Source organism: Pseudorca crassidens, chromosome 9, assembly GCF_039906515.1.
Source record: "Pseudorca crassidens isolate mPseCra1 chromosome 9, mPseCra1.hap1, whole genome shotgun sequence".
Taxonomy (NCBI): domain Eukaryota; kingdom Metazoa; phylum Chordata; class Mammalia; order Artiodactyla; family Delphinidae; genus Pseudorca; species Pseudorca crassidens.
The window spans coordinates 37,823,951-37,851,389 of NC_090304.1; the positions used below are offsets into that span (position 1 = coordinate 37,823,951).

The 27,439-nt window shown below is 39.7% G+C and overlaps 2 protein-coding genes across 5 annotated transcripts in view; one reads left to right on the forward strand and one right to left on the reverse strand.

The window, feature by feature from the left end:
* Window positions 1-2,186, reverse strand: part of GTF2H1 (general transcription factor IIH subunit 1) — a 38,542-nt gene extending 36,356 nt beyond the window's left edge. For both annotated transcript variants that reach the window (XM_067749680.1, XM_067749679.1), the window contains exon 1: window positions 1,942-2,186. The gene's annotated coding sequence lies outside the window, so the exon portion shown is untranslated. The remainder of the gene's footprint in view (window positions 1-1,941) is intronic.
* A 186-nt stretch (window positions 2,187-2,372) lies between these two features.
* HPS5 (HPS5 biogenesis of lysosomal organelles complex 2 subunit 2) overlaps window positions 2,373-27,439 on the forward strand; it is a 44,743-nt gene continuing 19,676 nt past the window's right edge. The window contains exons 1-17 of one of the 3 annotated variants that reach the window (XM_067749678.1): window positions 2,373-2,552; window positions 6,978-7,092; window positions 7,713-7,876; window positions 9,593-9,703; window positions 9,877-9,941; window positions 10,402-10,594; window positions 11,946-12,079; window positions 15,604-15,816; window positions 16,125-16,196; window positions 20,073-20,161; window positions 21,189-21,367; window positions 22,136-22,294; window positions 22,889-23,075; window positions 23,752-23,875; window positions 24,909-25,058; window positions 26,271-26,348; window positions 26,655-27,235. In XM_067749678.1, the coding sequence (XP_067605779.1) occupies window positions 7,769-7,876; window positions 9,593-9,703; window positions 9,877-9,941; window positions 10,402-10,594; window positions 11,946-12,079; window positions 15,604-15,816; window positions 16,125-16,196; window positions 20,073-20,161; window positions 21,189-21,367; window positions 22,136-22,294; window positions 22,889-23,075; window positions 23,752-23,875; window positions 24,909-25,058; window positions 26,271-26,348; window positions 26,655-27,235 (2,443 nt within the window). In that variant the 5' untranslated portion in view covers window positions 2,373-2,552; window positions 6,978-7,092; window positions 7,713-7,768. The other 2 variants (XM_067749676.1, XM_067749677.1) reach the window with 2 other exon arrangements.

The window sequence follows — 27,439 nt, forward strand, 5'->3', positions numbered from 1 at the left end:
TACACACATAAAGAAGATATTAAAGGGAATAACTGAGGTAGCAATTTTAAGACCGAGCACTTTTTCATTTTACAGCAGTGATGGGAGAGGCAGGAGGAGGAAAATGCGACAGAGACGCAAGATAGAGGGAAGAGTATGCTCATATTCACTAATAAATACTGCATGCTGACAAAGAGTACGATACCAAAATTGAGAGAAGAGCAATCAGTTGGTAATCATAAATGGAGCAAGGAGGGACTATTAGATGGATGCCTGACACTGTCACATTGCAGGCAGGAAAGAGAAAAAGGAGGAAGGGACAAAGACATTTTTTTTTTTATTAAATTAAAAAAACATTTTTTTTTGGCCATGCCATGTGGCATGTGGGATCTTAGTTCCCTGAACAGGGATCGAACCCATGCCCCCTACAGTGGAAACAGGGAGTCTTAATCACTGGAAAACCAAGGAAGTCCCCAAAGACACTTCTAGTAGCAGCATCCATGAAGTAGAAATAGTGGTCAAAATGGTAGGAAAGCTCAAGGTACACCTGACAACATTCTGATGGTAAGGGAAAAACCAGCAGCGCAGAAAAGCAGGGCTAAAAGGTGTAAAGACAGCCCAGCAGGGATAAGATATAAGCCTTGAGAGCAGGTCGTACAGGAGGCAGCCACAACTGACTGAAGTTGATCGTTGGGTGCATTCTTTTAAACTGATTCCTCTCTCTTTGCACCAACCTTCCTAGTATTTTTAAAGAGCCCTCTCTGCATTTGTGTGGATTTTTTTTAACATTAGCACTACCATATGTATTTAATATCCCCTAGGAGAGACTCAAAGCTCATCAGTCTGATGCCCTGCCAAATGTCAGATGAGTGAGAGTAGCAGAACAGGTTTAATGCCTCCAAATTCTCTCTTCCAAATAATGGATTTTGGTCTGCTAAAAGGTACAAAGTTCTTTCCAGAGTCTAGATCTTTTGTAAGCCATAAGCCTGATACTAGAGGTTACCTTCCCCTCTGTTGTGACCTCTCCATCTCATTTGTTCTAGTTTTGATTTTTTTAAATCGATCTTAGGGTTGGCAGCTTTGGCTTAGTTACCAAAGCCCAGTTCATGATGTTCACACTGTGTTCCAAGAGGGGAGGCTGAGCGCTCCCAAACTCAATTCCACCATGGCATGCTGCTTTGTATGTTGGGGTTTCTGGTAAGAATTCAACGGGAAAAATTGTTCCACTCCTTTATGGAATCAGTACTTACTGCAAGGTATATTTTAAACCACTTAGTTTTTGTATGTTTTTAAAACTGGGTCTTCTGATGGGCAAAAGGTTGTTTTTATCTCTCTCCTCCCGCCCCCCATTTTACAGACCCTAAAGCGGGCATTTAAGAGTCAACTGAATACACTTCCTTAAACAATGCAGTCTCTGAGAACACTGGGGAATTTCTAAAATAATTATTTACTTCCATGTGTTGGTGCTTAAAGATGATCAAATTGGGCACAGACCAAAATGTGATGTGTGTGTAGGGGGTTGGCCTAGCACACATGTTAAGAAGATTTTAAGAGTGGTAAGTTTGACAGGTAAAGCAAAAGGTGTGTGGACACTAAGGTAAAAGCTTTTCCCTTACAGAAACCAAAAGACTCAACAGCACATTTTCTAACGGGACGGACTTCTCAGCCCCAGAGAGGCCTCCGTGTCCTTCATCCTCATGAGCCAAGTCTGATCCCGGCTTTGAATAAATCTTCGAGTCCCTGCTTTCAGTGGAGAGATAAGGCTTCCTACAGACAAGTAGATTAGGGGTCGCCTCTTCGTCGCGTCAGAATAATAAAGGGCTACGAGACCGCAGGCTTGGGAGTTGTGGCAACGGCGACAGGGACACAGGAAAAAGAGGCAGATTCCGCGCCGTCCTGCGGCCCCCAGGCCTGTCAGCTCTTCACCCGCCCGCCCACCCCCATTCTTCGGTCTAAACTTACCAGGTGGGAGCTACGGCCTTGGGCAAGGAGTAAGTTACTGAGCTAGGTCGAGTCGAGTTCCGCTGCGCTTCTTAGAGACGCTGCCGGGAAGAGGCTGAAACCCAGCAGCCGCAGCCGTCGCCACCGCCTCTGTTACCGGGGGGTCTCGCCTCCATCGCTGGCTGCGAGAACTCTGAAGGCACGTGACCGGAAGTACCAAGGCGGGCCTGCGGGGCACGTGACCCCAGAGCGCGGCCGCCATGACACCTTCCGCTAGTTCCCTCCCTTCCCCGCCGGTGCCCGCCTGTTTCATTTCCTCTCGCCGGCTTTAAGCGGTGAAGGGTCCCGGGATCCTGCCTGGCTCACCCCTTTGGCCTAGAGCTCCTCCGGTCCCGATCGGCGCTGCGTCTTCGGCCGGCAGCGGCCCGCTTACTGCAGGCCACAGAGAGCGTAATCACGATGGCGGCCCGAGGGGGAGGGACCACGCGCCAGCAGGGGCGTAACCTGTCACGTGACGAGGAAGTACAGTTAACAGCTTTGTCCCAGCGTCCCCGGCGCTCCGGGATGACGTAAGCCAGGGAGGGGAGGAGCAGGAGGGGAGACTGAAGTTCAGGTGCGGCTCTTAGTGCGCGGTGAGTGTTAACGGCACCCAGCCGGGAGAGAGGGTGTGACCCATTGGAATTTGGGGACTACCGGCCTGGAGATGGTGGAGAGAGGCTGAGACCTACAGGCTGTGAGCCTGGCTTTGAAAACTTGATTACCGAGGCTCCTTTCAAGAGATCTGAGTATAGTATTAAAGTTACTGCTGTTAAAAAGTTAGGAGTTCCGCTAGTCAGGGAGCTTGTGGTCAGGAACTGTCTGCAGTGGGGTGTGCGAGGCATGCTGAGTGCATGAATGAGTGAGTCGCCATTTCTTGGTCTGAGGTGAAGAGTTGTTCTCTGTTACTTGGATTTAAAGATCCCCATTACGGGAATGAGGGACGCTCGTACTTCCCCTCCGCATAATATCTTTAATTTTTGCTTCCTTTCTTTTCTCTTTTGCCTCCTCTTCCTTCCACGCCCCTAGTGGGGAAGAAAGAAAGCTGTGATTTGCATTGGTTGTTTGCGCAGCAAACACTAGTCCATTAAAATGAATAAAAGTGAGTACTAGGACGAAGAGAAAAGACTTTTCTTGATTCTACTGCTCCTTTAGTTACCATCGAGCAGTGCGGGGAAATGGAAAGGTAATTAGATTTGGACTCAGGATTAGTGGATTCTAGTCTCAGCTCTACTTGTGAACTCTGTGACCTTGGGCAAGTCAACACTTCAAAAAGTTCTTTCATTGACTTTGGTAAGCATTTATGACCACCTTCTATTTGCTTAGTTTTTTGCTAGGCTAACAGTGTGACAGACTTAACAGAAGTAATAGTTAAACTCGGATCTGTAGGAAGATAGTGTTTTGTTAGATGGAGGAAGGTTCAAGGAACAGCATATATTAAACCATGGAGGCACAGAAAGTTTATAGAATGAAAGGTTTGTACAGAGCTTTTTGTTGTTAAGCACATACTTAACAAAATCTTGAATATATGTGACGAAATCACTGTGCTGCACACTTGTAGCTAACACAACATTGTAAATTAACTATACTTCAATAAGAAATCTTGTTCAAGAAAATTTAAAACAGACAAAAGTAGACAGGATAATATAACGAACCCTCATGTGCACCTAACCAAACTTTAACAGTTATCAGCATTCTGCTGTTCTTGTTTGAACAGTTTTAAATTTTCTAGGTACTTTTTATATCCATTATCACATTTGATTAATGGCAAGTTTCAATTTGAGCTCAATTCTACTGTATCTAGGTACTGGCTAGGAAGATTATATTCATTTTATTTGAAAATTTCTTTGGGTTTTAGTTAACTGCTTGCTCTGTTGAATCAAAAGTATGACATGGCACATTGTAAAGCAATTATACTCCAATAAAGATGTTAAAAAAAAAAAGTGTGACATGGCTACTTTAAAAACATATCTGGAAAAAAAAGTCTGATACTTTTTTAGGATGTAACATAGAAATTTAGTGTCCAGGTCAAGGAACTTAGTGTTTCTACTCTATTCTGTGTATCCAGCTACTTAAGGAGATTTATGTTCAGTTCTGGAGACCACATTTTTAGGCAAACTAAAGCTCTTGTGTGGAAGACTGATCAGAACAGAGAGGAATTTGGACATTGTCAGGTCAGGAAGAACTGGGGTTGATGAATTTTTAGAAGACCTCATAACACTTTTCAAATACTGAAGGACTGTTTTGAAAGGAGTGAACTTATTTCCTTAAACTGTAGAAGCCACAGTTGGAAATAAAAGCTCCAAGTCATCAGGTTTCAGCCCAATAGTAGAAAAAGTACCTTATAACAGTGAGAGCTGTGGAGGAGTGGAATGGGCAGCTTCATGAGAGGGAGCAATTCCTTTCCCTTGCTGAAAGTGTTCAGGGATCCAGCACAAGACTAATTCCTGAATTACGTGGATGTGTGCACTGAATTACCTATGAGTCTTCCACTTTGAGAATTCTGGGAAGTGGGACTTACGCTGGGCCTGAAAGGCTGGGCAGATTTTAGTAAGTAGATCTGGAGGGAAAGGAGTCATTTCAGAGAGTAAACGCAAAGAAAAATATAAGTTTGGAGTTGGCTCAACACTGTCACTAGCAACTTCTCTTGAGAACTGACATTGTTTATGCTATTCCTTTTTCATTCTCGTCTCTATTAAGTCTTTTTCCGAAAAATAGAAACTTACTAGGTTTTTTACTCTGTTAGGTCATAATTTCCAGGTCATTCTCTCTTCACTGAGATCAAGACCAAATGGTCTATCCGTCTCAGAGATTGTTTTAAGATTGCAAGTGGAAGAGATAGCTGCTGTGGTCCTGATGTCATTCCTTTCTGTCTTTCTTAGGATCTTGTACAGTGATTTTATTTTCTTTTTCTTGTATTTTCAGTCCCTTTCATTTTTTAAAAAAATTATTTATTTGCCTGCTCCAGGTCTTAGTTGGGTCACACAGGATCTTAGTTGTGGCTATAGAATCTTTGGTTGCAGCATGCAGGAATCTAGTTCCCTGACCAGGGATCAAACCTGGGCCCCCTGCATTGGGAGCACAGCGTCTTAACCACTGGACCACCAGGAAAGTCCCTTCAGTCCCTTTCATTCTAAAGCCTTTTCTTTTAGCTGCTATCTACAAATCTGCGTCTCCCCTGCTCACAAGGTCGAGAGGTTTTCTCCTTCTCCACCAGATTTCTTGAGTAATTGAAAGGCCTTGTCTTTAGTTCCGCACCACCCCTCCCACCTTTTCTCAAGTCTTTGTTTTCTAGTGTCTACCCACAGCGCTTCACAGAAATTATGTGATCTCCCAACGCCAAATTCTTCAATGCCTTTCTGTTGCCTACCAAATTAAAATTTGTGCAGGTTCCTTAGTTTGAGATTCAGTGCCTTGTACTTTGTGACTGAATTACTGTTCCAGCTTTATCTTTCATTTTTCTGTTGCTTGTGTCCTGTGTTTCAACCAAAGACTAAACTTGTATTCTCCAAATATATCCTCTGTATCTTTGCTTATTGCTGCCCTACCTGCTACCCTTTCTTTTTTCCTTGTGATAAAACCTAATCAGCTCCAGTGCTACTTCCCTTAGGAAGTTTTCTATGGTTACTTTTAACTCAATGTGATCCCTCTGTCCTCTAAGTTCCGACATTGGACCTTGCTTACGTTTCCCTTATGAGGGGGGTGTGTGCGTGTGTGTGTGTGTGTGTGTGTGTGTGTGTGTGTATGATTTGTCTTTTTCTCCCTAGTTGATTATAAAGTGACTGATTTCAGGAATTATTTTATTTGTCTTGTTCGCACCACTGTGCCTCATATTCTACTAGAAACTGTCGACTCAGAGAAAAACACACAAGATGAGAGTTGTGAGTTTAAGTTTTATTCAGGGTCTTGCTGAGGACTATAGCCCAGCTAACAGCCACTTAGCCCTGAGGAAACTGCTCTGAAGAGGTAGGGGAGAAGACAGTATATGTTATGTTATTTTATTTTTAAATTTTTATTGGAGTATAGTTGCTTTACAATATTGTGTTAGTTTCTGTTGTACAACAAAGTCAATCAGCAATGCATATACATATATCCCCTCTTTTCTGGATTTCCTTCCCATTCAGGTCACCACAGAGCAATGAGTAGAAGTTCCCTGTGCTATACAGTAGGTTCTCATTAGTTATCTATTTTATACATACTATCAATAGCGTATATAGAGAAGACAGTTTATATATGATTTTTGGCGAGGAAATAACTGCAAGTTAAGCCTACATCTTGGTAAAAGATTACTGCTAATCACAAAGAATAGATATCTCAAGTTAATGATTTTAGTGCTTTTCTATGTATGGGAAGGTGCAAAAATCTGGGGTGATTAAAATTCTTCCTGAGATATACATCTATGAGGGGCCTGCTTTGTCCAAAACAGAGGGCCTCATCCTGTTGTTAATTTCCTCTCAGAGTGCACTGGTGGTCAGCAACTGTAGTGGGTTACGATGTAACTCTTGTAGAACTGGATGGTGAGCAAAACTATTTGTCTTAGCAATCCTGATTTTTCTGTATCTACAGTACTTAATAAAATGAATGAGTGAAAAGGATGAGAGAAGATTTTTCTTAGATTAGGAATTCTCAAATATTTGAGTATAGGAGGACTACTAAAGAATTTTGTTTTTTCAGAACACCATTCTCCTTGCAGAGATCAGCTGTATTACCAGCAGAAAATAAGACTATATTATGTGTATGCAGTAAAAAGTATTGTAAGCTTATATATGGTTTGCCCCTGGAAAGTGTGCTCCATGAACGTTAGGACTTTGTTTTGTCCTCTGTTTTATCTCTGGGACCTAGAACAATGCCTGGCACATAGTTGGTGCTAAGTGTATATTTGTTGAATAAATGAGTGAGTGAATACATGTGTTTCTGGAAAAAAAAATTAAAACCACAAAGTATAAATTAAAAACAATTAAGCATAAACAGTTGTTTCTGAATTTTTTTGTAGTATTTGTTTTTTATTCTCAATTTGGTAGGCAACAAAGGATTGAGGAAAAGTTAAAATTAATGGATAGAATTTTCTTAAACTCTGCTTTCTTCTGGAAACTGGTATAATTTGACAAAAATGTACACTTGAGAGTTGTTGAACAGGTAAGAACTCTTGTGTTAGTTTACAAAGTCTTCACTGGGTAGTTGGCATTTGCTACCTTGTATTCTTATTTCTATTCTTTCCTATCAGGCCTCTTATTGAAGCTCTTATTCGTCTTTCTGCCTAATTCCCCACACCTGACTTTTCACTTATTCACAGGTTGGAGAAAGCTATCCAGAGGCCCTTTCCTATTAAGCACGGTTAAAATGTGGGCTGATAACCATTGAATTTAACAAGAGACTTAAAAGCAGAAGATTTACAGCTCAAAGAATTGCAGCTGGAGGTGCTATTTTACCACAGAGGAGCTTGACAAAATTTCCCCTTATATCCTGCAAGCGTCTATTCTATCTGTTCACACTGTTAGGTAAATAGAATGGGATAGGATTGTGGAGGGCCTTGAGAATCTGGATTTCGTTCTGTGAGAGTTTTAGGAGTCAGGGAATAATCAGTACAAGCTGATGGTCACTTATAATGTCACCTGCGTGTGTTTTCTTTCCACCTAGATGCCAAGGAGCTCCAGAATAGGGATCCTTGTCCCTTTCGCATGTTTCCCTGTTTTCTCCACCTGTTCATTAAATGCTTGCTGAAGGAGTGGTGAGCTTCTTAAATTATATTTTTGCAGGTTTTATTCAGGAATACTGTGCCTATCCCTCAACGTAGTTTCATCTTTCTGGGTAAATGACTTTCGTGCCAGTGATACCAGAGTCCTACAACCATGTTCTTGCAGAATTTGAGTCTCTGGATCCATTACTTTCAGCCCTGAGGCTGGACTCCACTCGTCTAAAGGTGATTTTCGTGATCCTTATATCAGTTTTATTTTCACGTTCATATTTTTGTGTGCTCTCGGTTACGTGCCCCTCCGACCCCATTCTTTATGTTTTATAGACTCTTGGGTGTTCTTACCTGTGCTAGTAATACCTCACATAGCAGTAGTATGTTCATAGTGCTTTCTTGATTTATTTTTCAAGCAATCTTTGAATTCTTCTTTCCCATCCTTGGAAACTATGATATAGATTACTGAATTTTCCCGCCTCTAATCTTGCTGTCTTCTCTCAGAAAGTAATGTATTCAATTGAAAATAAAATAGTATAAATGAGTATACCCCATTGCATTTTGAGCAACACAAACCATTGCTATTAAACTAAGTTTGTTCCAAAACAAGGAGTTTGATGTACCCCCTCTGTTTTAGGGAACAGAGCTAAAAATTAGCTTTACAAAGTTAGCTAAAAATTAGCTCTGTGGGAAGGAGTATGTGCTTCCCTTGAACCTTGAATTCATTTGATAAACTCAGGAATGACATGGTAAAGAACAGTTTCATAACCAATTCCAAAATAATTTCATTCTTATCCTTTTGTTCCCACCCCAAAGCACCTTTCTAGCCTCTGAGCAAAGGGAGAATAGGAAGTAATAGGCAAAGTAATATGGACAACAAGCATGAGGGTTGATATCAGACGTTTTTGAGCTGCAAGTTACAGAAAACCTTCTCAATAATATCTTAAGCAGTAAAGGTGTTTATAACCTGGTTGGAGGTTATCGTTTCTGGGTTTAGTGTAGTGGCCTTTGATATTCCTTAGGACCCAGGCTCTCCATCTTTCCTGTTCTACCATCATCTGTATATTGACTGTTGGTCACAGTTGCAAGATAAGTGTCCTGGCTCCAGTCTTAATGTCTCCATTAGCATCTCAAGCAAGAAAGAGGTGGCCGAGGACAAAGGCTTTTTTCTCTTCAGCTTCGGCCATTCATCTGGGAGGGCAAAGCTTTCCGGGAAGCCCCAGTAGGGCTTAGTCTTAGTAGCTGGATTTGAGTCACAGGGCTCCCCCTAGCTGCAAAAGAAACTGGGTAAGTGAAGATTTAGGTTTTCCAGCTTCTGCGGTAGAAAGCAACAAGTTCGAAGAGGATTGGGAATTCCTGTTCGTTCACCAACCAATAATTTTTGTCACAGGGTATTGGGCACAGCCTGGCCACTGCTTTCTCTGGTGGGTAAGGAGAAGAATCAGTAGGCTGAAGGTGCGGGGAGATGTAATAGTACACTGACTTGCATTTGTGTCCTCTGCAGTCTCACTTGCTCTCAAAACTGTGGACATTTTGTGCTGATTATACAGACGAGAAGTGATTTATGTGAGCAGGTGATTAAAGTGGTTGCTTTATCCCATAGAGACTTACTTGATCTTCCATCATTGTGGTCAGTATTGGAATGAGCTAGCTGAATTGCACAGAAGATGAATGGGCTAGTAACTGGCTTTTGCCAAGGGAAAATTACTCATTTATACAATTGAGCCTATTCAGCAATTTTGAGATTCAATTAAAAATTTAAAACCAAAATGTTCTTTCTTCTGTATCTTTCACTATCTAGAATAAGAGCTTGAGTGCCATTATGTGGTGTCTAACTGGGCGGGTGCGGGGAGGAACCTGACACAGATCCTCAGTATTTATTTCCAGTACATAGTTTATTTGTTAAATGACTGTGACAGTTTCACACTTGTCTGTTGCCATGTTTTTTAGTGCACGAGCATAGCTGTGTCTCGAAAATGGTTGGCTTTGGGCAGTTCAGGAGGAGGACTCAATCTCATTCAGAAAGAAGGATGGAAGCACAGGCTTTTTCTTTCGCACAGGGTAAGATTAAGAGTAGCCCTGTCATGTACCATCCGGAGTATCTTTCATAAATTTGACTTTCTCCATTATCAATGATCATTTGGACTAAAAGAAGAAGGTAAAACTTGAGATTTAAAAGTAAAAAATTACCCATTTTTGAGGAGCTGCCTAATATTTTTCCTTTTGTGCTCTAGGAAGGTACAATTTCTCAGGTCGCCTGTTGTTTACATGATGATGATTATGTTGCTGTGGCTACCAGGTAAGAAACTGTTCTAAAACTGTCTGATCTTTTCCAAATGCATTTGAAGCTGACAAATGTAGTTGTGTGTTTGTTAGGGTGACCAGCCATCCCAGTGTGCCTGGGCCTGACCCTGTTTTAGCACTGAAAGTCCCGTGTCTTAGGAAACCTCTTAGACGCAAGCAAACCAGGATGGACACTTGGTCACCCTAGGGTCTGTGGAAAACACTAATATGAGGCAACAACATTTCTGTGACCTTAAAAGAGAAAGGTAACAGGGATAATTTAGAACATCTAAGTTCTCCTATTATATTGGATTGGTAGACTAAAGCAAGGAAATTAATACCTTGGCTTTCTACTTCCTCTTTTCTGAAGAATAAGAATTTGCTTATATATTTAACATAGTTGATATTGTGATGCATTGAAATTGTACCTTTTTCACCATTGCCAAAAATTTGCTTTTGTGTCTCAATACTTGCAGTCAAGGTCTTGTAGTTGTTTGGGAATTAAATCAAGAGCGTCGTGGGAAACCAGAACGAATTTATGTGTCTTCAGAACACAAAGGCCGAAAAGTTACAGCTCTCTGTTGGGATACAGCTATTCTTAGAGTTTTTATAGGTGATCATATGGGGAAAGTTTCTGCCATCAAACTCAACACTTCTAAACAAGCAAAGGTGAGAACCAGTCCAGTTCTTTGTGTATGTAGGTGAGATATAAGGTGTTGTCTCGCAGAATTTCAATTAAAGGACACAATTTGACCTACTGTATCTCTTAGGGACTGATCTAGAGCCCAGACTATGAATTTTGAGAAGACTTGTTTGCATGTAGTGCATGTGGTACCCTGGTTTAGCTTGACACTGTTACAGAATGGCTTCTGTGAGCTAACTTCAGTAATTTGCAGTTGTCTATTATATTACTCCATAATTCACCTTCATGGCTCATTTAAGTAAAGCATCCTTTAATACTAGGCTGTTAAGAAAGAAAAGATGGCTGGACTTCGCGGGCGATTCAGTGGTTAAGACTGCGTGATCCCAATGCAGGGATCACAGGTTCGATCCCTGGTCGGGGAACTAAGATCCTGCATGCCACATGGCGCAGCCAAAAAAAAAAAAAAAAAAAGGAAAGAAAGAAAAAAGAAAAGATGCCTGTTTATTAGTTGTGTGAATAAAATGGCAAACATAGAAATGGTACCAATTGCCCAGGGTCCTATTCTCCTGGTCCCTGGTTAGAAGAAACTCATGGGTCTAGGTATATTTTCTCAGGATGGATGTAACTTGTTGTGAATGGAATCTTAAAGACATCTCCTGGATTACGCTAAGCAGTGTGGTTCCCCAGGCTTCCTGCCACAGTTGTTGGAGTAGAAAAGTTGAGTCTCAAGTTATCCTAACAGAATGCTCCAGTCCGTCATTAAGGCAGAGCCAGCCTGCTCCTCGCTGTCCCTCTCCTCCAAAGCTATGATATCAGAAATGGGGGACTTGTCTCTCATTGGCTTATTTGCATGTAGGATCCTGGTAGAGAAGAAGAGATCTAACTACTATTGGCTAAGTTATTTTAATTAACACATCAGAATATTCTTGATGTATTAATTAAATATTCATGATGACCCATCAAGGTTACTACTTGATTCCTAACATATTTTTGATATACAGTTGGAATTCTACACTTATTACAGCTCTAATTTGTCTTTTTTCCAAAGGGAGAAGTACTGTCTACAGGTGAAAAATTGTCTCACGTATTCTAAAACTTGCTTCATCTTTTTCTTCCCAACTTCTAAGAATAGATAATCACAAACAGAGCCTTAAGAATTCTCTTCTGCAGTTATGTAGCAAATTATTTCACAAAACTTAAATGAGCGAAACTTGATATTCTAACAGGCAAATTAATTTTGGCCCATTTAAAGTTTTTATTTTGCTGTCTAAGCTGTTTTCATGTAAAAGCACATAATCCCCTTCTCTCTAAAGAGAAGGGAATTATGTGTATACGTAAAGATAAATAAACTTTATTTCCTTGTCACATCCCCTTTAGGCGGCTGCTGCCTTTGTGATGTTTCCTGTTCACACAATAACAACAGTTGACTCCTGTGTTGTCCAGTTAGATTATTTGGATGGAAGATTACTTATATCTTCACTTACTCGATGCTTCTTATGTGATACTGAGAGGTATATTGACTAACCATGAGTCATTGGAAATACAGAATTTTAGTCCTGGAAAGAAGTCATCCCGCCCAAACCCCTAAATTCAGTTATACAGATATTAATAAGGAACCACCTGTGTGCAAGCTGATGTTAGTGAGTAGAGAGGAGGTAGAGGACAGTGACATAGTCCAGTGGGTGACTAAGACAAATATTCAGTTAACTCTACCAAGAAGCCTGGTCTAAGTGTCATGAGGGAAGACCGAACAGAGGCCTGTTTCTATATGGGGAATTGGGAAGTCTTCCTTGATTGAGTTTGTTGTTGTTGAAATTTGTTGTGTATTTAATAGAATTTTACTATAGGGTAAAATTGGATGAAAAATAAGAACTTTATGAAGCTGACAGATATTTAATGAAATCTCAACAGTGGAACCAAAGGTCCAATGAATGGCAAAGGAGTATATTGGCGGTAGCTGTAAAATTCCAGAACAGAATAGGAAATGGTTTGAAAAAAATGTTGTGTATTGCTGTGTTTAAGTTCTTCAGCCATTCTCACCACAGGGAAATATTCACTGGGCATTTTTTTCCCCCTCCATTGGCCCTGTCCAGCTACGATATTCCTCAGGACCCAGCCCTTCTGTTAAAAATTTATTGTGGAGAATTTTGAGCACACACAAAGGAAGAGAGAATTGCATAATAAACCACTGTGAGCCCACTAGCCAGCTTCAGTAATTTGTTGAGGATATTTAATAGGCGAAGTTTGAAGGAAGAGAGGTAAGAGGGGATAGGATATTCTAGCAGGAAGGAACAGCGTCTTGGGGAGAAGTAAGAAAGAATTAGGCATATTCTAAAACGTGTCCTCTGGCTTGAGTAGGGGAGTCGTGGGAGATCACGTTGGTAAATTAGCACCACATGGAGAGTGACAGTCTTAAATGTCACACTAATTAAGTATGTGGGTTCTCAGATCATTTTAAGAAAGTGTACATGTAGAAAATCAGGGTTTGGAAATTGATTCCCTTAGAACTATCAAGGATTGGAAACTTTTTATGTTTTTCCAGGGGTTCTTGTATCTCAGTTAGAAGACTGCTATTCTAGAAAGTAGGAGACTGGACTCCAAAAGTTTTGAAGGAATGTATGTTGACTGTCAGGGTTAGTAGAGGGAAGGATGAGGAGAGGATGCACTTTTTAAAAATTTTCTTGGGATGAGAAAGGTATGTGGGAAGGAGACCAGTAATAGTAGGTTGCAGATGTCTGGTATCAGAGAACGTAGCTGTACAGCAGAGGGGCAAGGCTTTGAGATGCGAAGGATCAGTTTACCTGGAATTAGTAGGAAGGATGGTGTACTTGGTTCTGACTTATTTCAGACTGTAGATCGGTGATGAAGTTAGACTTACAGAACTGGAGATCATGTAGTGTCACTCTTTCATTTTTGCAGATCAGAAAGCCTAGTGAGTGATAGAGCTTGCCTCACATCATGCAGCTGGGAGGAGGCAGACTAGAATCTTTCTGTCTTGATTTTGTGCCTTTCCTGTTACCTCTAGTATATTCTTTGACATTGGACCTTTGGCCATTAAATCCATCCTTGAGATTTTGGTAAAATATTTGTTAGCTTCACAAATTTCTCAAATATTCTTCATCTATAGGTTTTCGAGTTTACCAAACAGCCCAATTCAGAAATTTGGCTGAAATTCTGACAAATGGTCAAAACACTGCATTGAATGAACACCTTATTGGGGTTGTTTTGAGAATCTAGTCAAATGGTATAAAGAGCTAACTAAGTGGAGGCTTATTCTTCCCTGTGTGCAGTACAGTTGCTAATCATTTATGCTCCCATTTTACAGGATTGTGGCTAGAGTTGGTTATGAGAATAACTAACTGCAAAAATAACATGTTTTAGAAATGCCTACTTTGTTAGCTAGAATTCAGTTTGGGGGTACATGGATAGGACAATAATTGAAAATTTTTATGTATGTTTTAAGTTTTGTTTCAAGGTATATTCCCTTCCAAACAAAGAAGCATTTTTCTTTTTTAAACAAAGGCTCCTAATAACTAACGGAAGTGAGGTATGAGTTTGCTTTTCCTGCTACTTTCTGTCAGTATTGTTAATGAACAGGGTGGATCCCAGGAGGAAATAGAACAAACAGAAACAAAGAATTATGTTGTAGTAGAGAGAACATTGGATAAGGGAGCCTGACAATATGGTTTCAAGTTCTAGTTCTGCCACTTCTTAAACCTTGCCAAATGTCAGTTTCCCCATCCAGAATGTAGAGGTAGTTTTAAGGATTAACTAAGATAATGTATAGGAAATACCTAGCCTTGTGCCTGTCACATGTCATTTGAAAATGTGGAAAGCAAGATTAATGAGCATGCAAATGAGAATGAGTTGACTGTATTGGTTTACTCAGGAAATATTTATTGCACGCCTCTGAATTAGTAGCACTGTTGTTAAGCACCATAGAGGATGTGAAATAAGCAAGAAATATATTTTATTTCCCAAATAAGGAACATAGGTAATAAAACCGTAACTTCTTGTATTGCTCTGTATACATTTTAAAGCACTTTCACATCCATATTCTTCTAGTAAAGCTGATGTTATATTTTATTCATAAAGCAAATAAGTACAGGGATATTTATTGAATTATCTAAAGTCATGTAGAAAGTTCATGCTAGAGACCATATCAGGCCATTGTCCAAATAAACAGTTTGAGTATATGGAGCACAAAGGGCACTGAGTGCTTTCCGTGGGCCAGCTACTGTGCTGTGCACTGGGAGTTCAGCTAAAGAGGAAAAAGAAATGACGTTTGTCCTGAAGAAAGTCATAATCTACTGTTCAAATAGACACAACTACCATATGTAACGTGGTGAATGCTTTGAAAACATAGCATGGGAAGCATATCCTTCTGCTTATAGGAGTCAAGGAAGTCTGTCAGAGGAGGAATGGTGGAGTTAATTATGAAGAATAAGTAAAGGAGTGTTTGGAAAGAGATATCCTCATTCTCACCTTCCATGTTCTCAGGCAGTTTTGTATATGCAGTTCTTTTATATATCTAGCTCAGGTAACCCTCAGGGAACAGAATGTTCCAAGGTACAGCCTTTCAGAAGGACTTAGCATTTTGAGGAAAGAGTGAGGCATTTATTGGGTATATGTGGCCGAGGAGTGGCCTGGAGACAGGGCAGATCAGTAGCCTCCATGGAGTGGCCAAAGAACAAGGTGATTTGGAAAGCAGTCAGTAGGATTTAAGGATGTAGGAAATGGTTCGGTAGCACTTACTTTTTAGTTTTGAAAAGAGCGTTCACATTCTGTGGATAATAAACTGAGTACTAACTTGAAGTCATTTGCTTTCTGTAACAGAAATAGTTAATGGCAAATCAGAGCTAGAACCCTATTTTGACCTTTCCATTCTGTTGTTCTTTCCAGTAAATTGCTAATATGAGGAGAGAGGGGACATTGTAGGTGGGGTTATTATGGCCATGCCGATATGTAGTGCCATTGCTTTTGACTTTTTTGTGAGTAAACATGCTTTCTCTTTTCTGCGGGGGTCGGGTATTAGAGAAAAATTTTGGAAAATTGGAAACAAGGAAAGAGATGGAGAATACGGAGCTTGTTTCTTCCCTGGAAGATGTTCTGCCAGCCAGCAGCCCCTAATATACTGTGCCCGCCCTGGCTCCAGGATGTGGGAAGTGAACTTTGATGGAGAAGTTATAAGTACACATCAGTTTAAGAAACTCCTCTCATCACCACCTCTTCCTGTGATTAATCTAAGGTAATGATTTGTATGGCCAGCAGGGAGTATTTGAGGAACTTACAGGGAGGGTTTGGTTTGAAACCTCTGATATTCTGCATGAGTTAAAGATTTTATCATGCCTTTTAAGAGTGAAGTAGAATTTTTATTAAAAGATTCAGAGAAACCAAAAAGTCTTTAATCAATTATCTTTCATATGCTTAAAGCAAATTCAATAAGGGTAAATGCAGTTAGGCTCTTGAATTTGTTTTGGAGGCAGAAATTTTCCTATATAGGGAAAAAGATACTTTTATATTTTGATTAAATCATTAATCATGTTTACTTCCTAGATCAGAACCTCAGTATGATCATACGGTTGGATCCTCCCAGTCTTTGTCTTTCCCCAAACTCTTACATCTTAGGTAAGTTTCTCCCTTCGATCCTTTAAAAAAAAAATGAACACTTAACTTTTCCTCTTTGTTTCTTGTTCAAGGTAGTTAGCTTTTCAAGTTTGTTTTTGTACTAAATCATTTTTAGAAAATTAGGAAATGACTGTGTTATGTGAAGTGTTCTACGTATAAGAGGAATGAAAAAAAGCATAGAAATATGCTTCCCTTTCTGTTTTGAACTGGCCTAAACCAGTTGGACACTTCACAGTTGTTGAGAACTTTTGACAAATTAGAGCTCAGAGCTGTAGATACACATTCTTTCATAACCTCCTCTCCCTAGTGGAATATTCCAGTGAAAGCAAGTCTCAGACTGAAGTCTGCTGCATATGTATGTTTCTTAGTAGGCAGGCACAAAAGTAGTTGTAGAACTTGTTCTTGTAAGCTTGGTGAAATTTCAGCTCTCTATTCTTCAGGTACTTTGCATGAAAGATCTGCTCAAGGTGGATCCAGCCAGCCATATTTTAACATCTGAGTTCAGCTAGCCTTCTAGTTGGATTAGGTACAAAAAAGTCCACTATTAAGTGGCAGCACAGAGTGCCACTTAAAGCTATCAACTGCTGGGCTTGCCAGTTCTTACAGCTTGTTCTACAAGCATGGGCATGCCAGTGTATGATTTCCAGTCAATCTGTGTGTCTTGAACCCTTCTTATTTCAACAGCAGAATATTATTTCTAATATCTCTTAAGCTAATTAATAAGATCCCTAATGCAGATTCAGAGAATGTTATTTAGAGCTGGTATAGGGTACTCTGGAGCTTGGCTCCTGATCGAGTTCTTTCAAAGGCTAACTAACCGTGCTTTGAATGTAATTTTAAAAAACACTTGAAATGTTAACTAACTGCCCCTAACTAACGTATGTATGCCACACTACCTATAATGCAATATTTGAAAATAAATTATAAACAGTATAACTCTTTCACAAGTCCATAATTCATCCTAAAAGTTATGGGAGAAAGACCACTATTTACTTGCCCATAGTTAGATAAAGCATATTAAAAACTCTTTCTTTATGGCACTTATCACAGTTTATAATTACATATTCAAACAGTATTTATGCCTCTCTTACTCCTAGACAGTAAGGCCCTTGAGGGCATCATGTCTGTTTTGTTCACTGTGTTATTCTCAGTGTTTGGCATAATGCCTAGCACATCATAGACACTTAACATTTGTTGGCTATGGTGTGATATGTGGGGTGTGGGGAAGTCCCCTACCCAAGAGTATGTTTTCTAATGGCAAGGCCAGTCTGCTTGGTTCTCCTGGTAGTGTTTTTCCTTTGAGTGAAACTATTTAAAGCTCCCATACAAGTTCCTGCCATAGCATTCAAAGCCCTGCATGATCTGGCTCTGCCTACTCCTCAGCTTAAGGAATAATTAATGCCACTTTGAAGCTTTTCCTGACTCCTCCAGTGACTCCCGTTAGACACTTATTCCCTTGCACTGTTGTCACATCTTGTTCATTTCTCTGTCACCACCCTGTTTCACTGTCCTATGAATATCCATCCCAGGACCAGACTGTCAACTCCTTTGCTATGGGCACAGTGCTAGGCACATAGAAGGTTCTCAAATAATGGCTAAATTAAAGAGTTTCACAAAGATTTTTTTGAAAAAACATTAGTTATACAGGGCTTTTCTTTACTTTTTTTCCCATGTGTACACTTGTGTTTTGGTAACCTTCACTGTTACACCCACAAGTTCTATGGGGAAGCAAATTTGTATGCCTCATTTTCTTTGGGGTACACTGATGTCACTTTCTCTCCCTTAACTTTTTAAACAATGTTGTTAGGCTTGTGCCCCTGTCTGTTTATTATCAGTGAAGGGGAAGGGGATGAGGGATGTGTAAATTACCAAGTCTCAGCTCTGATATTAGTCCCCCCCACCCCCCACCTATTCTTAAGGAATCTTTCCAAGCTGCATGTCAAGTTCAGTGTCAAAATCCTGATCCTGTGTCTCTTTATTCAGGGATCTTCTGGCCTCTGGGGTTTTTTTCCCCTCTGGCTCCTAAAGGCAGCCTTCCAATTTTACTTATTTTGGACTAGGATTCTGACGATTTCTTCCTTCTTTGTGACAAAGATTACTTTCCCATAGGGACAGTGATCTGATCTTATATTGGCAAAATGTTTAACATTTGTGTGAGGACCGAATTCCCGTTAAATATCGCCCTTAGTTTCATCGCCACATGTTACCTTTTTTAGTACTCTTGGAGGCATAAACTTAAAAAAAAGTCCCTGTTCTCAAGATTATAGTTCGTTGGAGAGATGTAGTTTATTTCTAGAAAATGTTTAACAACAATAAAAAGTAAGAGTTGTGACAGTGCAATACATGATTAAGTGCCGTTTGAGCGGGGTTGATGAGAAATAGGTTGCGTGCAGGAGGGAGAGTGCTGAGGGCTGTCGGGGAGGATTTCAAAGGGCAGTAGAACTGCTGTTGATGCTTAAGTGGTGACTAGAATGAGACTGTTATATATGGGGAATGCTCTGACTGGGGATTACCAGTGGTGTATAAAAAAATAATAGCAGCCTCGAGAGAGTAAATGAGATATATGAGCAAAGGAGTATAGAAGGAGATGAGCAGAGATGGAGAGTACCAGAGGACTGGAAAGGAAGGTGGACCAAGAAGTAGTGTCCAGAGTCTAGGAAGGCGAGATTCAGGAAGGAAGGAACAGTCTGCAGAGTTGGCCTCTGCTTGGGGATCAAGAAGGAAAATGAGAAAGTAGATTATTGGGTTTGGCATGTAGGAGATCTGTGACTTTCCAAGAATGTAGTTAAGTGGAATGATCAGGATTCCAGATAACAGTGGGTGGGTCAGTGAGGATAAATGAGGGTAGAAGTAGCTTCTGTGAGGTATGGAGAAAAAAGTCCAGGTTTTGGAGCCAGACAGTCCTTGGTATAAATTCTGACTCTTCCGTATTCATACTGAATGGGCTTCAACATGTTATTTATCTCTCTGGGCTTCAGTTTTTCTTTTTTGTAAAATAGGGATAACACTCCTATCTTGATGAGATGCTACAAGGTTAGATAATATTGGTATAGCCTTTAATGAAAAAAATAAACTCCCATAGTTGACTGGTAGTTTTCAACCTTTTATTGCCCACATACAACTAAGGACATCAAAATATTACCCTCCCTGGGACTTCACTGGTGGTGCAGTGATTAAGGGTCCGCCCGCCAAGTCAGAGGACACGTTCGAGCCCTGGTCCAGGAAGATCCCACATGCCAGGGGGCAACTAAGCCCGTGCGCCACAACTACTGAGCTTGCGCTGTAGGGCCCAAGAGCCACAACTAATGAAGCCCGTGGGCCTAGAGCCCGTGCTCCTCAACAAGAGAAGCCACTGCAACGAGAAGCCCACACACCACAACGAAGAGTAGCCCCCGCTCGCCGCTACTAGAGAAAGCCTGCGCACAGCAACAAAGACCCAATGAAGCCCAAAACAAATAAATAAATAAACACATTTAAAAATATATATATATTATCCTCCCTAAAAGTGGCTCACTAGAGCAGTGATTGGTGGTTAGATGTGATGTTTAGTCTTTGTTTTAGATGTCATACCAGATATGGGAAGTTTAGATACTTTAATAAATGTCAGATAAGATACCAGCCTTTTATTTTTCTAGAAGATATTTCGTGTATCTGAATTTTTCCCACTTTGGTGTCATATTATGCTATCTTTTACTGGCTTGTTGTTACAGACAGAAAAGAGGTGGTAGGATGTAATTGGCTGGATCAACTGTTGCTTTCTTTGTACAGGCTGATTTTGCTTTAATAGCTAGAGTGAGGGTCTGAAATCAGGGAATTATAAACTTCTGATTCCGAGCAAACTAGAATTCTCTTGAGCTCTTCCATTTTCTCTTGCAGTGAGCACTGTGTGCTGACTTGGACAGAAAGAGGAATTTATATTTTCCTTCCTCAGAATGTTCAAGTTCTTCTTTGGAGTGAAGTCAAGGGTAATTGTGTTTTTCTTCCTATGTAATTTTTAATCGCATGCTTGTGAAAGATTTAATTATTGTAGGAGGATTCTCTTGCAGTGTAAGAAGTAGAAAATAGAATGAGGTGACATTTCTTTTAAAGATTAACTTCATAGGTGTATCCCATTATAAGATACTTACGAAGTATACATTTGTGAATCTATGTATAGTTATTTAGTTATTTTAAATACAATTTCCATTTATTCTTAAATATTAGCAACCACTGCTAAGAATTGAATGGGTTAATTTTTCCCTCTACTTACCCTGAATATTTATCCCTGTTAGAAGTCTTGCTTTAACTCCTGTTTTGTGTCTTAATAATTTAGGGTTGAAAAGTCCTTGTGGGAACAATAGCCATTTTATGTGGCTGAGGCAGAGAAAGTCAATCTCTGTATTCTTCTGGTTTAAACCAGAAATGGAGGAAGTAAATCTAGCATTTTTAACATGACTGCTCAGAGAGTGTATCCTGACTTTTGAGTCATTTTCTACTTTGTAAAAACATAAAAAAGATGAAGGAACCATTACATACTGATTTCTCGTGAATTAAGTTTCCTAAAGGTGTCCCGTGAAAACTAGTTTTTTAGGTCATTTCATGGTATTCTGCCAAGACAGGTGTTTTTTCACGAACAGTTTGTTGATTTACATACTGCACTGAAATCTGTTACTGGTATCAGATTTGTAACTCAGAAATGTGATAGTCTGGCCTCCGAAGTGCCCCCTTTTAAAGTCCCAATTTCTTTTCACAAAACATAGCATTTTTAAAAACAGGATTTTAGATCAGAGAGATGTTTCTTTCTCTGTCTCTTTTATTCTTGATCTTTTTTAAAAGAATAGTGTCTAAGATATGATTTCTTCATTGAAATGCAAGTATAAAAATAGAGGTGAAATTCAATCAAGCCAAACCCTGTATAGAAAATGAATCTATTAGAATAATTTCAGCCATCGCAAAAATGGAAAAGGAGTACTTGGTTAATGTCCTGTGTGTTCACCCCTGTGGTTTTTGTAGATATTCAGGATGTGGCTGTCTGTAAGAATGAGCTGTTCTGTTTGCACCTAAATGGGAAGGTCTCCCATCTTTCCCTGTTATCTGTGGAACGTTGTGTGGAACGTCTGCTAAGGAGAGGCCTGTGGAACCTGGCTGCTCAAACTTGCTGTCTTTTCCAGAATTCCGTCATTGCCAGCAGAGTGAGTCAGAAAGCTTACATGTTCATCTGGGTTGTTAAAACCATTCTAGCTTGCAGGATTGTGCTACGCAGTTGCTTGTCTTTATTAGCCTGCTGATTAAGCAGCAGTAAATCCCCAAAGGAAACATGACAGATAAGTCTGGAGTGGGGATGGGGGTGAGAAAAACTATACACTTTCCATTAAAAAAAATCAAATTTACCCACAAATTTATTTGAATTTCAGGCCTTGTTTTTTTTAGATGTTGGGGGTAGGAGTTTATTAATTAATTAATTATTTAATTATTTTTTGCTGTGTTGGGTCTTCGTTTCTGTGCGAGGGCTTTCTCTAGTTGTGGCAAGCGGGGGCCACTCTTCATCGTGGTGCGCAGGCCTCTCACTATCGCGGCCTCTCCTGTTGTGGAGCACAGGCTCCAGACACGCAGGCTCAGTAGTTGTGGCTCACAGGCCTAGTTGCTCCGCAGCATGTGGGATCCTCCCGGACCAGGGCTCGAACCTGTGTCCCCTGCATTAGCAGGCAGATTCTCAACCACTGCACCACCAGGAAGCCCAAGGCCTTGTTTTAAGTGAAATTATTATATGTACAGTAACTCTAAATTCTTAGTTCCTAAGAGAATTCTTATTAAGTCTTTTACTAGCTTTTAACGCCCTTTTAAAGCACCTTTGAGGTTTTATGTTCTATGTAGACCTCTTTCAATGTATTGGCCATTTGAATATAGATTTAGTTACGAACAGAAAACCCTCCTATTGGTTCTACTTATCCTTTTATTAGGGAAGAAAAACTTTGACTATAGATAAATTGGAACATTTGAAATCTCAGCTGGACTTAACAACCTATGGTGATCTGATTTCCCAACTGGAAGAATTGATCTTAAAATTTGAACCTTTGGATTCAGCTTGTAGCAGTAGAAGAAGCTCCATTTCATCACATGTAGGTATTCTCACTTTTAAAAGGGTTTTGCTGTACAGTAAGGTTGTTCTACATTAGTTTGTACTCATTTACCTCTAGGATCCCAAAACTTACCTTCCTTTCCATGTTGTATATTGTTTGGGGGTGGTGGTGAAGAGGGGGCTTTCTTTCAGGTGTTGGACAACCTTATGAAGCCTTCATTTAGGTGTGTCTTAGAGCCGCATTTTTTTTTGTCATTGTTTATTATGTTCTGTTTGAAAATATACCTCATATAGCCTCCAGAGCAAGTTAAGTTACCCCTAATATGTAATTTCAGATGCTTCATGCCAGCTTGAATCTCAGTGCAGCTTAGGATTGTCTATTTAATCCTCATTCTCACATTCTCACATTCTCACAGCCAGACTTCATGGAGACCCACTAGAGAAATATGGTAGCATGATGCCATGAGCAGGTGAGAGGGACCTGGCTGCCAGGAGCCTAGACCTTGCTCACCATTTTGTTCTAATAAGCCATAATTGTCGTTAATGACTTGTTTCTTTTAGTGTTGATTTTTCTCTTAAAAAGCTATATCGTGTTATAAAAGTTTAACTTTTCTTTAATTCTTTTTCTTTTTAGGAAAGTTTCAGCATCTTGGACTCTGGTATTTATCGTATCATTAATAGTAGAAGAGGCAGTCAGTCAGATGAAGACTCTTGTTCCCTTCACAGCCAAACCCTCTCAGAAGATGAGAGACTTAAAGAATTCACCTCACATCAAGAAGAGGACCAACCAGATCAGTGTTGTGGTTCACATGGAAATGAAGGTGAGGATTGTGTCTTTTATTGGTTGCTGATGTGAAGCAGTTATTTTCTGTGACTTCTGTTTGCCAAGATTATCTCATGCATAGAGTTTTCTACAAGGTGTTAATAATTTTTATTAAGTTGTTAGACTTTCCATCCAGACCTATTGATCAGTTCACCATTAGAAGAATGGATTTATGTTTAGTTGGGTTTTTTTTCCCCTCCTGTTTAGGCTAACATTGGTAAATTACCTAATTATTATCATGCATCAAAGTGCTGGAAAGGTTAAGAAAGGAGGTCATTAACCAAAAGAGTGGAACGATTTTATCCTAACCAAATTATTTTCCATTCGGAATGAAAAATTACTACAGTTTTGGGGGTCATTGCCTTCACTTTTCGATGTTCAAGTACTCCTGTGACCGAACTGTTGAGATTAATAGAGACTCTAAGCTTCCTTTCTGACTTGTGGGGATTCAGGGCTAGTAGGAAAAATGAAGGTACCTGTCCAAGTGTTTTATATGTGGACCATCCCATGCTTCTTGTAAAACCTGTGTTCCACTCATTTGTATTTGGGTCAGTTGTGATTTTGGTATTGAATCCTTCATTTCCTTTGCTTCATTCATTTCAGAATTTCTTTAAAGATTAAAAAACTCTTCATGTGATTAGATTTTGTTTTTTCTCCCCAATTCCATTCATCAGACAATGTTTCACACGCTTCAGTGATGTTTGAGACAGATAAGAATGAAACTTTTCTCCCCTTCGGCATTCCACTGTCATTTCGTTCTCCATCTCCTCTTGTGTCTCTTCAGGCTGTCAAGGAAAGGTAAACTCATTAGTCTTGTCATTTAATCCCACTTCTGGTTTTACTTCAGTTGTCATGTTAGGCACTTTTGCGCTGAGAATGGAAAGACATTTTAAATGAGGAAAAAGAAAGTCTCTAGATTATTCCTCATATAGCCTGTTATACGAAGCCGTTTACTTCTCATTTCAATCTTGCGGAATTTATCTTCCCTCTTTGTTTGAGTACCTGGATATTTGAGTTGTTACAAATGTGTTTTTTTCCCCCTCAGGCTGAGCAAAAGTTAAAAAATGTTTTTTCCTCATCCCTGATAGGAACAATTTCCATATATCATTAGTCATTTCTTAACTTAATCATTTCTCAGTTTGGGCTCAGAATTGAAGACTCTTCAGAAGTCTTTCTAGCTACTCCATGGGCCCAGAATTGACTTACATGAATTTATGTCCAAGTTTTTCCACTTAAACGTTTTACCATAATAGGATAAAGTCTTCATAATTATAACTTAATAATTATACAATGTGTCACTGAGTCCCTGTATTATGAATATACTAATGATTTCTGTAAAAAAAAAAATAATAAAGACATTTAAGTTTGAAAGAGAAGACTTCTGTAGCTCCTTCACTGCTAATGGGAGTTTTACTGGATACAAATTTTGCTTTTTCAAAGGATATATTGTGACAAATCAGCAGCTGAGTTTCCTGAAGAAATTCTTTGGCTAGGATGGGGCAGGTTTTCACATGGCCTTCTTTGCCTAAGTAAACAGAAACATTGCAGGCACAGCTGCAATTAAAGACCTTTTCTTTAGGATTGAATCAGAGTAGTTTAGTAAATGAAGTAAATCCTTATTATAAATTTTACATGGGCCTTATGTGAAATATGTGATTGATTAAGGAAGTTGCTATAAAGAGTCTTTCTTTATAGCAAGTAAAGAAAGACTTGCTAAGTCCAAGTTGCCTTCAGGGACTGACAGGAACATACAGAACTCAGATACTGAAATTTTCATTCTTGGCAGTAATGAGATTCTTTTCATATTAGTTTATTGGTATTTGACTTCCAGCGTTTCTAGTTTTGTGCGTAAAACTACTGAGAAGATTGGCACCCTTCATACGAGCCCTGATCTGAAAGTGAGACCAGAACCCGGGTGTGACGAGCAGTCATGTGAAGAGGATGTGGGTCCAGTCACTTGCCCAAAGGAGGAAGACACTGAGTAAGCCATTGCAGAGAAATCTGTGTAAATTCTAGAGGATACAATTGTCGGTTTGAAGAGAGCCATAAACCATGTCATCTTGAAGAAGACACATGTATGACTCTGTTCATTGTAGATTATTTGCATAGCTTATAAAAACTGAATACCACAGAGTAAGTGTTGGAAAATTACATCAACCCATAACAAGTCTGTTGAGACAGAATTTTAATTTAGCACCTCTTCTTCCATCTTTCCCCTGAACAACTTCCCTCACCTCCAAATCTCTTCAAACTTCTGCAATGTTAGAGAAGGAATATTAGAGCAAGAGTAGGATGACCAAGGATATAGGCCTTGTTCTGGTTCTGCTTCTGACTAGCATGTGACGTTGGTGACGCCCTCTGGCCTGTAAGATGAGAGCATTGGCATTAATGTCGTCACGTGCCTTCCTATGGTATGCTGGTGGCATAGTCCTTATGTAGTGGAGTTGTAGCAGAGCCCTTGGTCTGGCACAATGTGAAGTATCTTGTCCATCTGGTCTCTGCCTTTTCTCATAATTCAGGGGATCTGGGCATTGGAGGCAGGCAAGCTCAGCACTCACACAGGAATTGAGATAGACCCACAGGGCCAGTGTACACTGACTGGACATTCAGATGAGAAAAAAGGTGTGTTACCCTTAGAGTAACTTAGTTATGAATCCGTATGTATATCGGGAAAAAAGTGTAGATAGTGCTGTGGCATTTAAGGCAGCCCTCAGTCTGACGTTAGCCCACCTTTCCAGGTTCATTTCCAACCACGTCTTTCTAAGCACTCTAAATTCTAGTCATGTCAGAGAAGTGGGTGTGTACACCTCACTACTTTTCTTCATGCTGTTTCTCCCACCTGCAGTATTTTCCCCCCATTTTTCCTAACGCAAATACACCTCCTCAGGAAAGCTTCTCGTGATTGCCTAGTCAGAATAATTATTCCTTTTTCTGTGCTTTCAGATCACAGTGCTTGTGCTGCTCTTTAGCATTCATTCTATTCTTTTTTATATTACAGTTGTTTTCTTGCCTTTCTTTCTGACTAGGGCTTACTCTGACTTGAACTTACTCATCTTGAAGCCATGGACCATTTTTTATACTCATCTGTTTGTTTCATGTATCATTAAGTACAATACCTACCACTTAGTGAGCACTTAGAAATATTTGCCCAAGAAGGTTCTAATCCCCTTTAACTCTTCTCACACTTCTCTAGGGGAAAAGAAGAAGTAACTAGTCAACCTCCAGAAGAGGACAAGTTTCAAGAGCTCAGAATGGCAACAGCAGAAGCAATGTGAGTATTTATGGGTGAGAAAGTTTTATAGAGAGTGGGAATGACTTTTTGAGATCATTAGTAGTGGTCCTGAGACAGTGTGGGGCAGAGGCAGTTTCATTTGGAATTGAAATTCATGAATTAATACAAAGGTAACGTTCTCTGTGTTGTTGTCTTGCTACTGAGATAATTGTTATTTAAAGAGTTGAAAAGTAACATTTATTCTGGATAAGTAATGTTGTATCTGTTAGGCTTATTTAGCATGAAACAATTTGTTTTTGAAAAACCACATAAAACATAAATTTCTTACTTGTCTGTCTTATATAGGACCAAGCTACAGGACCCACTGGTATTGTTTGAACCACAGTCTCTGAAAATGGTTTTACAGGAGTGGCTTTCACAGTTAGAAAAAACATTTGCCATGAAGGACTTTTCAGGCATTTCAGATACTGGCAACTCATCCATGGAATCAAACCAGGGTATGCTATTGCTTGATGAGTCAAAAAAGGGAATATTAGACGAAGAAGATGAAAAAGAAAAAAGGAACTCTTTAGGCAATGAAGAAACTGTTGATCAAGCAGCGTGTGACTCTGTAAATAGTCTGAGGGAGTCCCTGGATGATGACATTTTTCAAGTATGTTCTCCATGCAGTATACCAGGCAGTCTTCAGAAGGACCTGGCTGAAGTGACAACATTGTGTTTGGAACTGAATGTATTGAATTCTGAGATCAAAAGTGCAAGTAGACATGTAGACCACACTTTGCAACAGTGCTCTCCTGAAATTCTGGCTTGTCAGTTCCTAAAGAAGTACTTTTTTCTTCTGGACTTGAAAAGAGCAAAGGAGAGCATCAAGCTGAGTTATGCTAACAGTCCTTGTGTTTGGGATACTTTCATTGAAGGATTGAAAGGTAATAATCAGATTGCCTTACCAATAGAGGACAGTAGCATCTTGGCATTTTTGAGTTTAAAGAAGAAGATTTAAGTAGAAAATCACCTCTGTTCTGGTCAACCATCCCTTCAGTTTTCCACTCAATTTAGTCTTTTGTTGCTTTTTTTTTTCTGTTGAGATTGCTCACTTTTTTTTTTAATTGAAGTATAGTTGATTTACAACT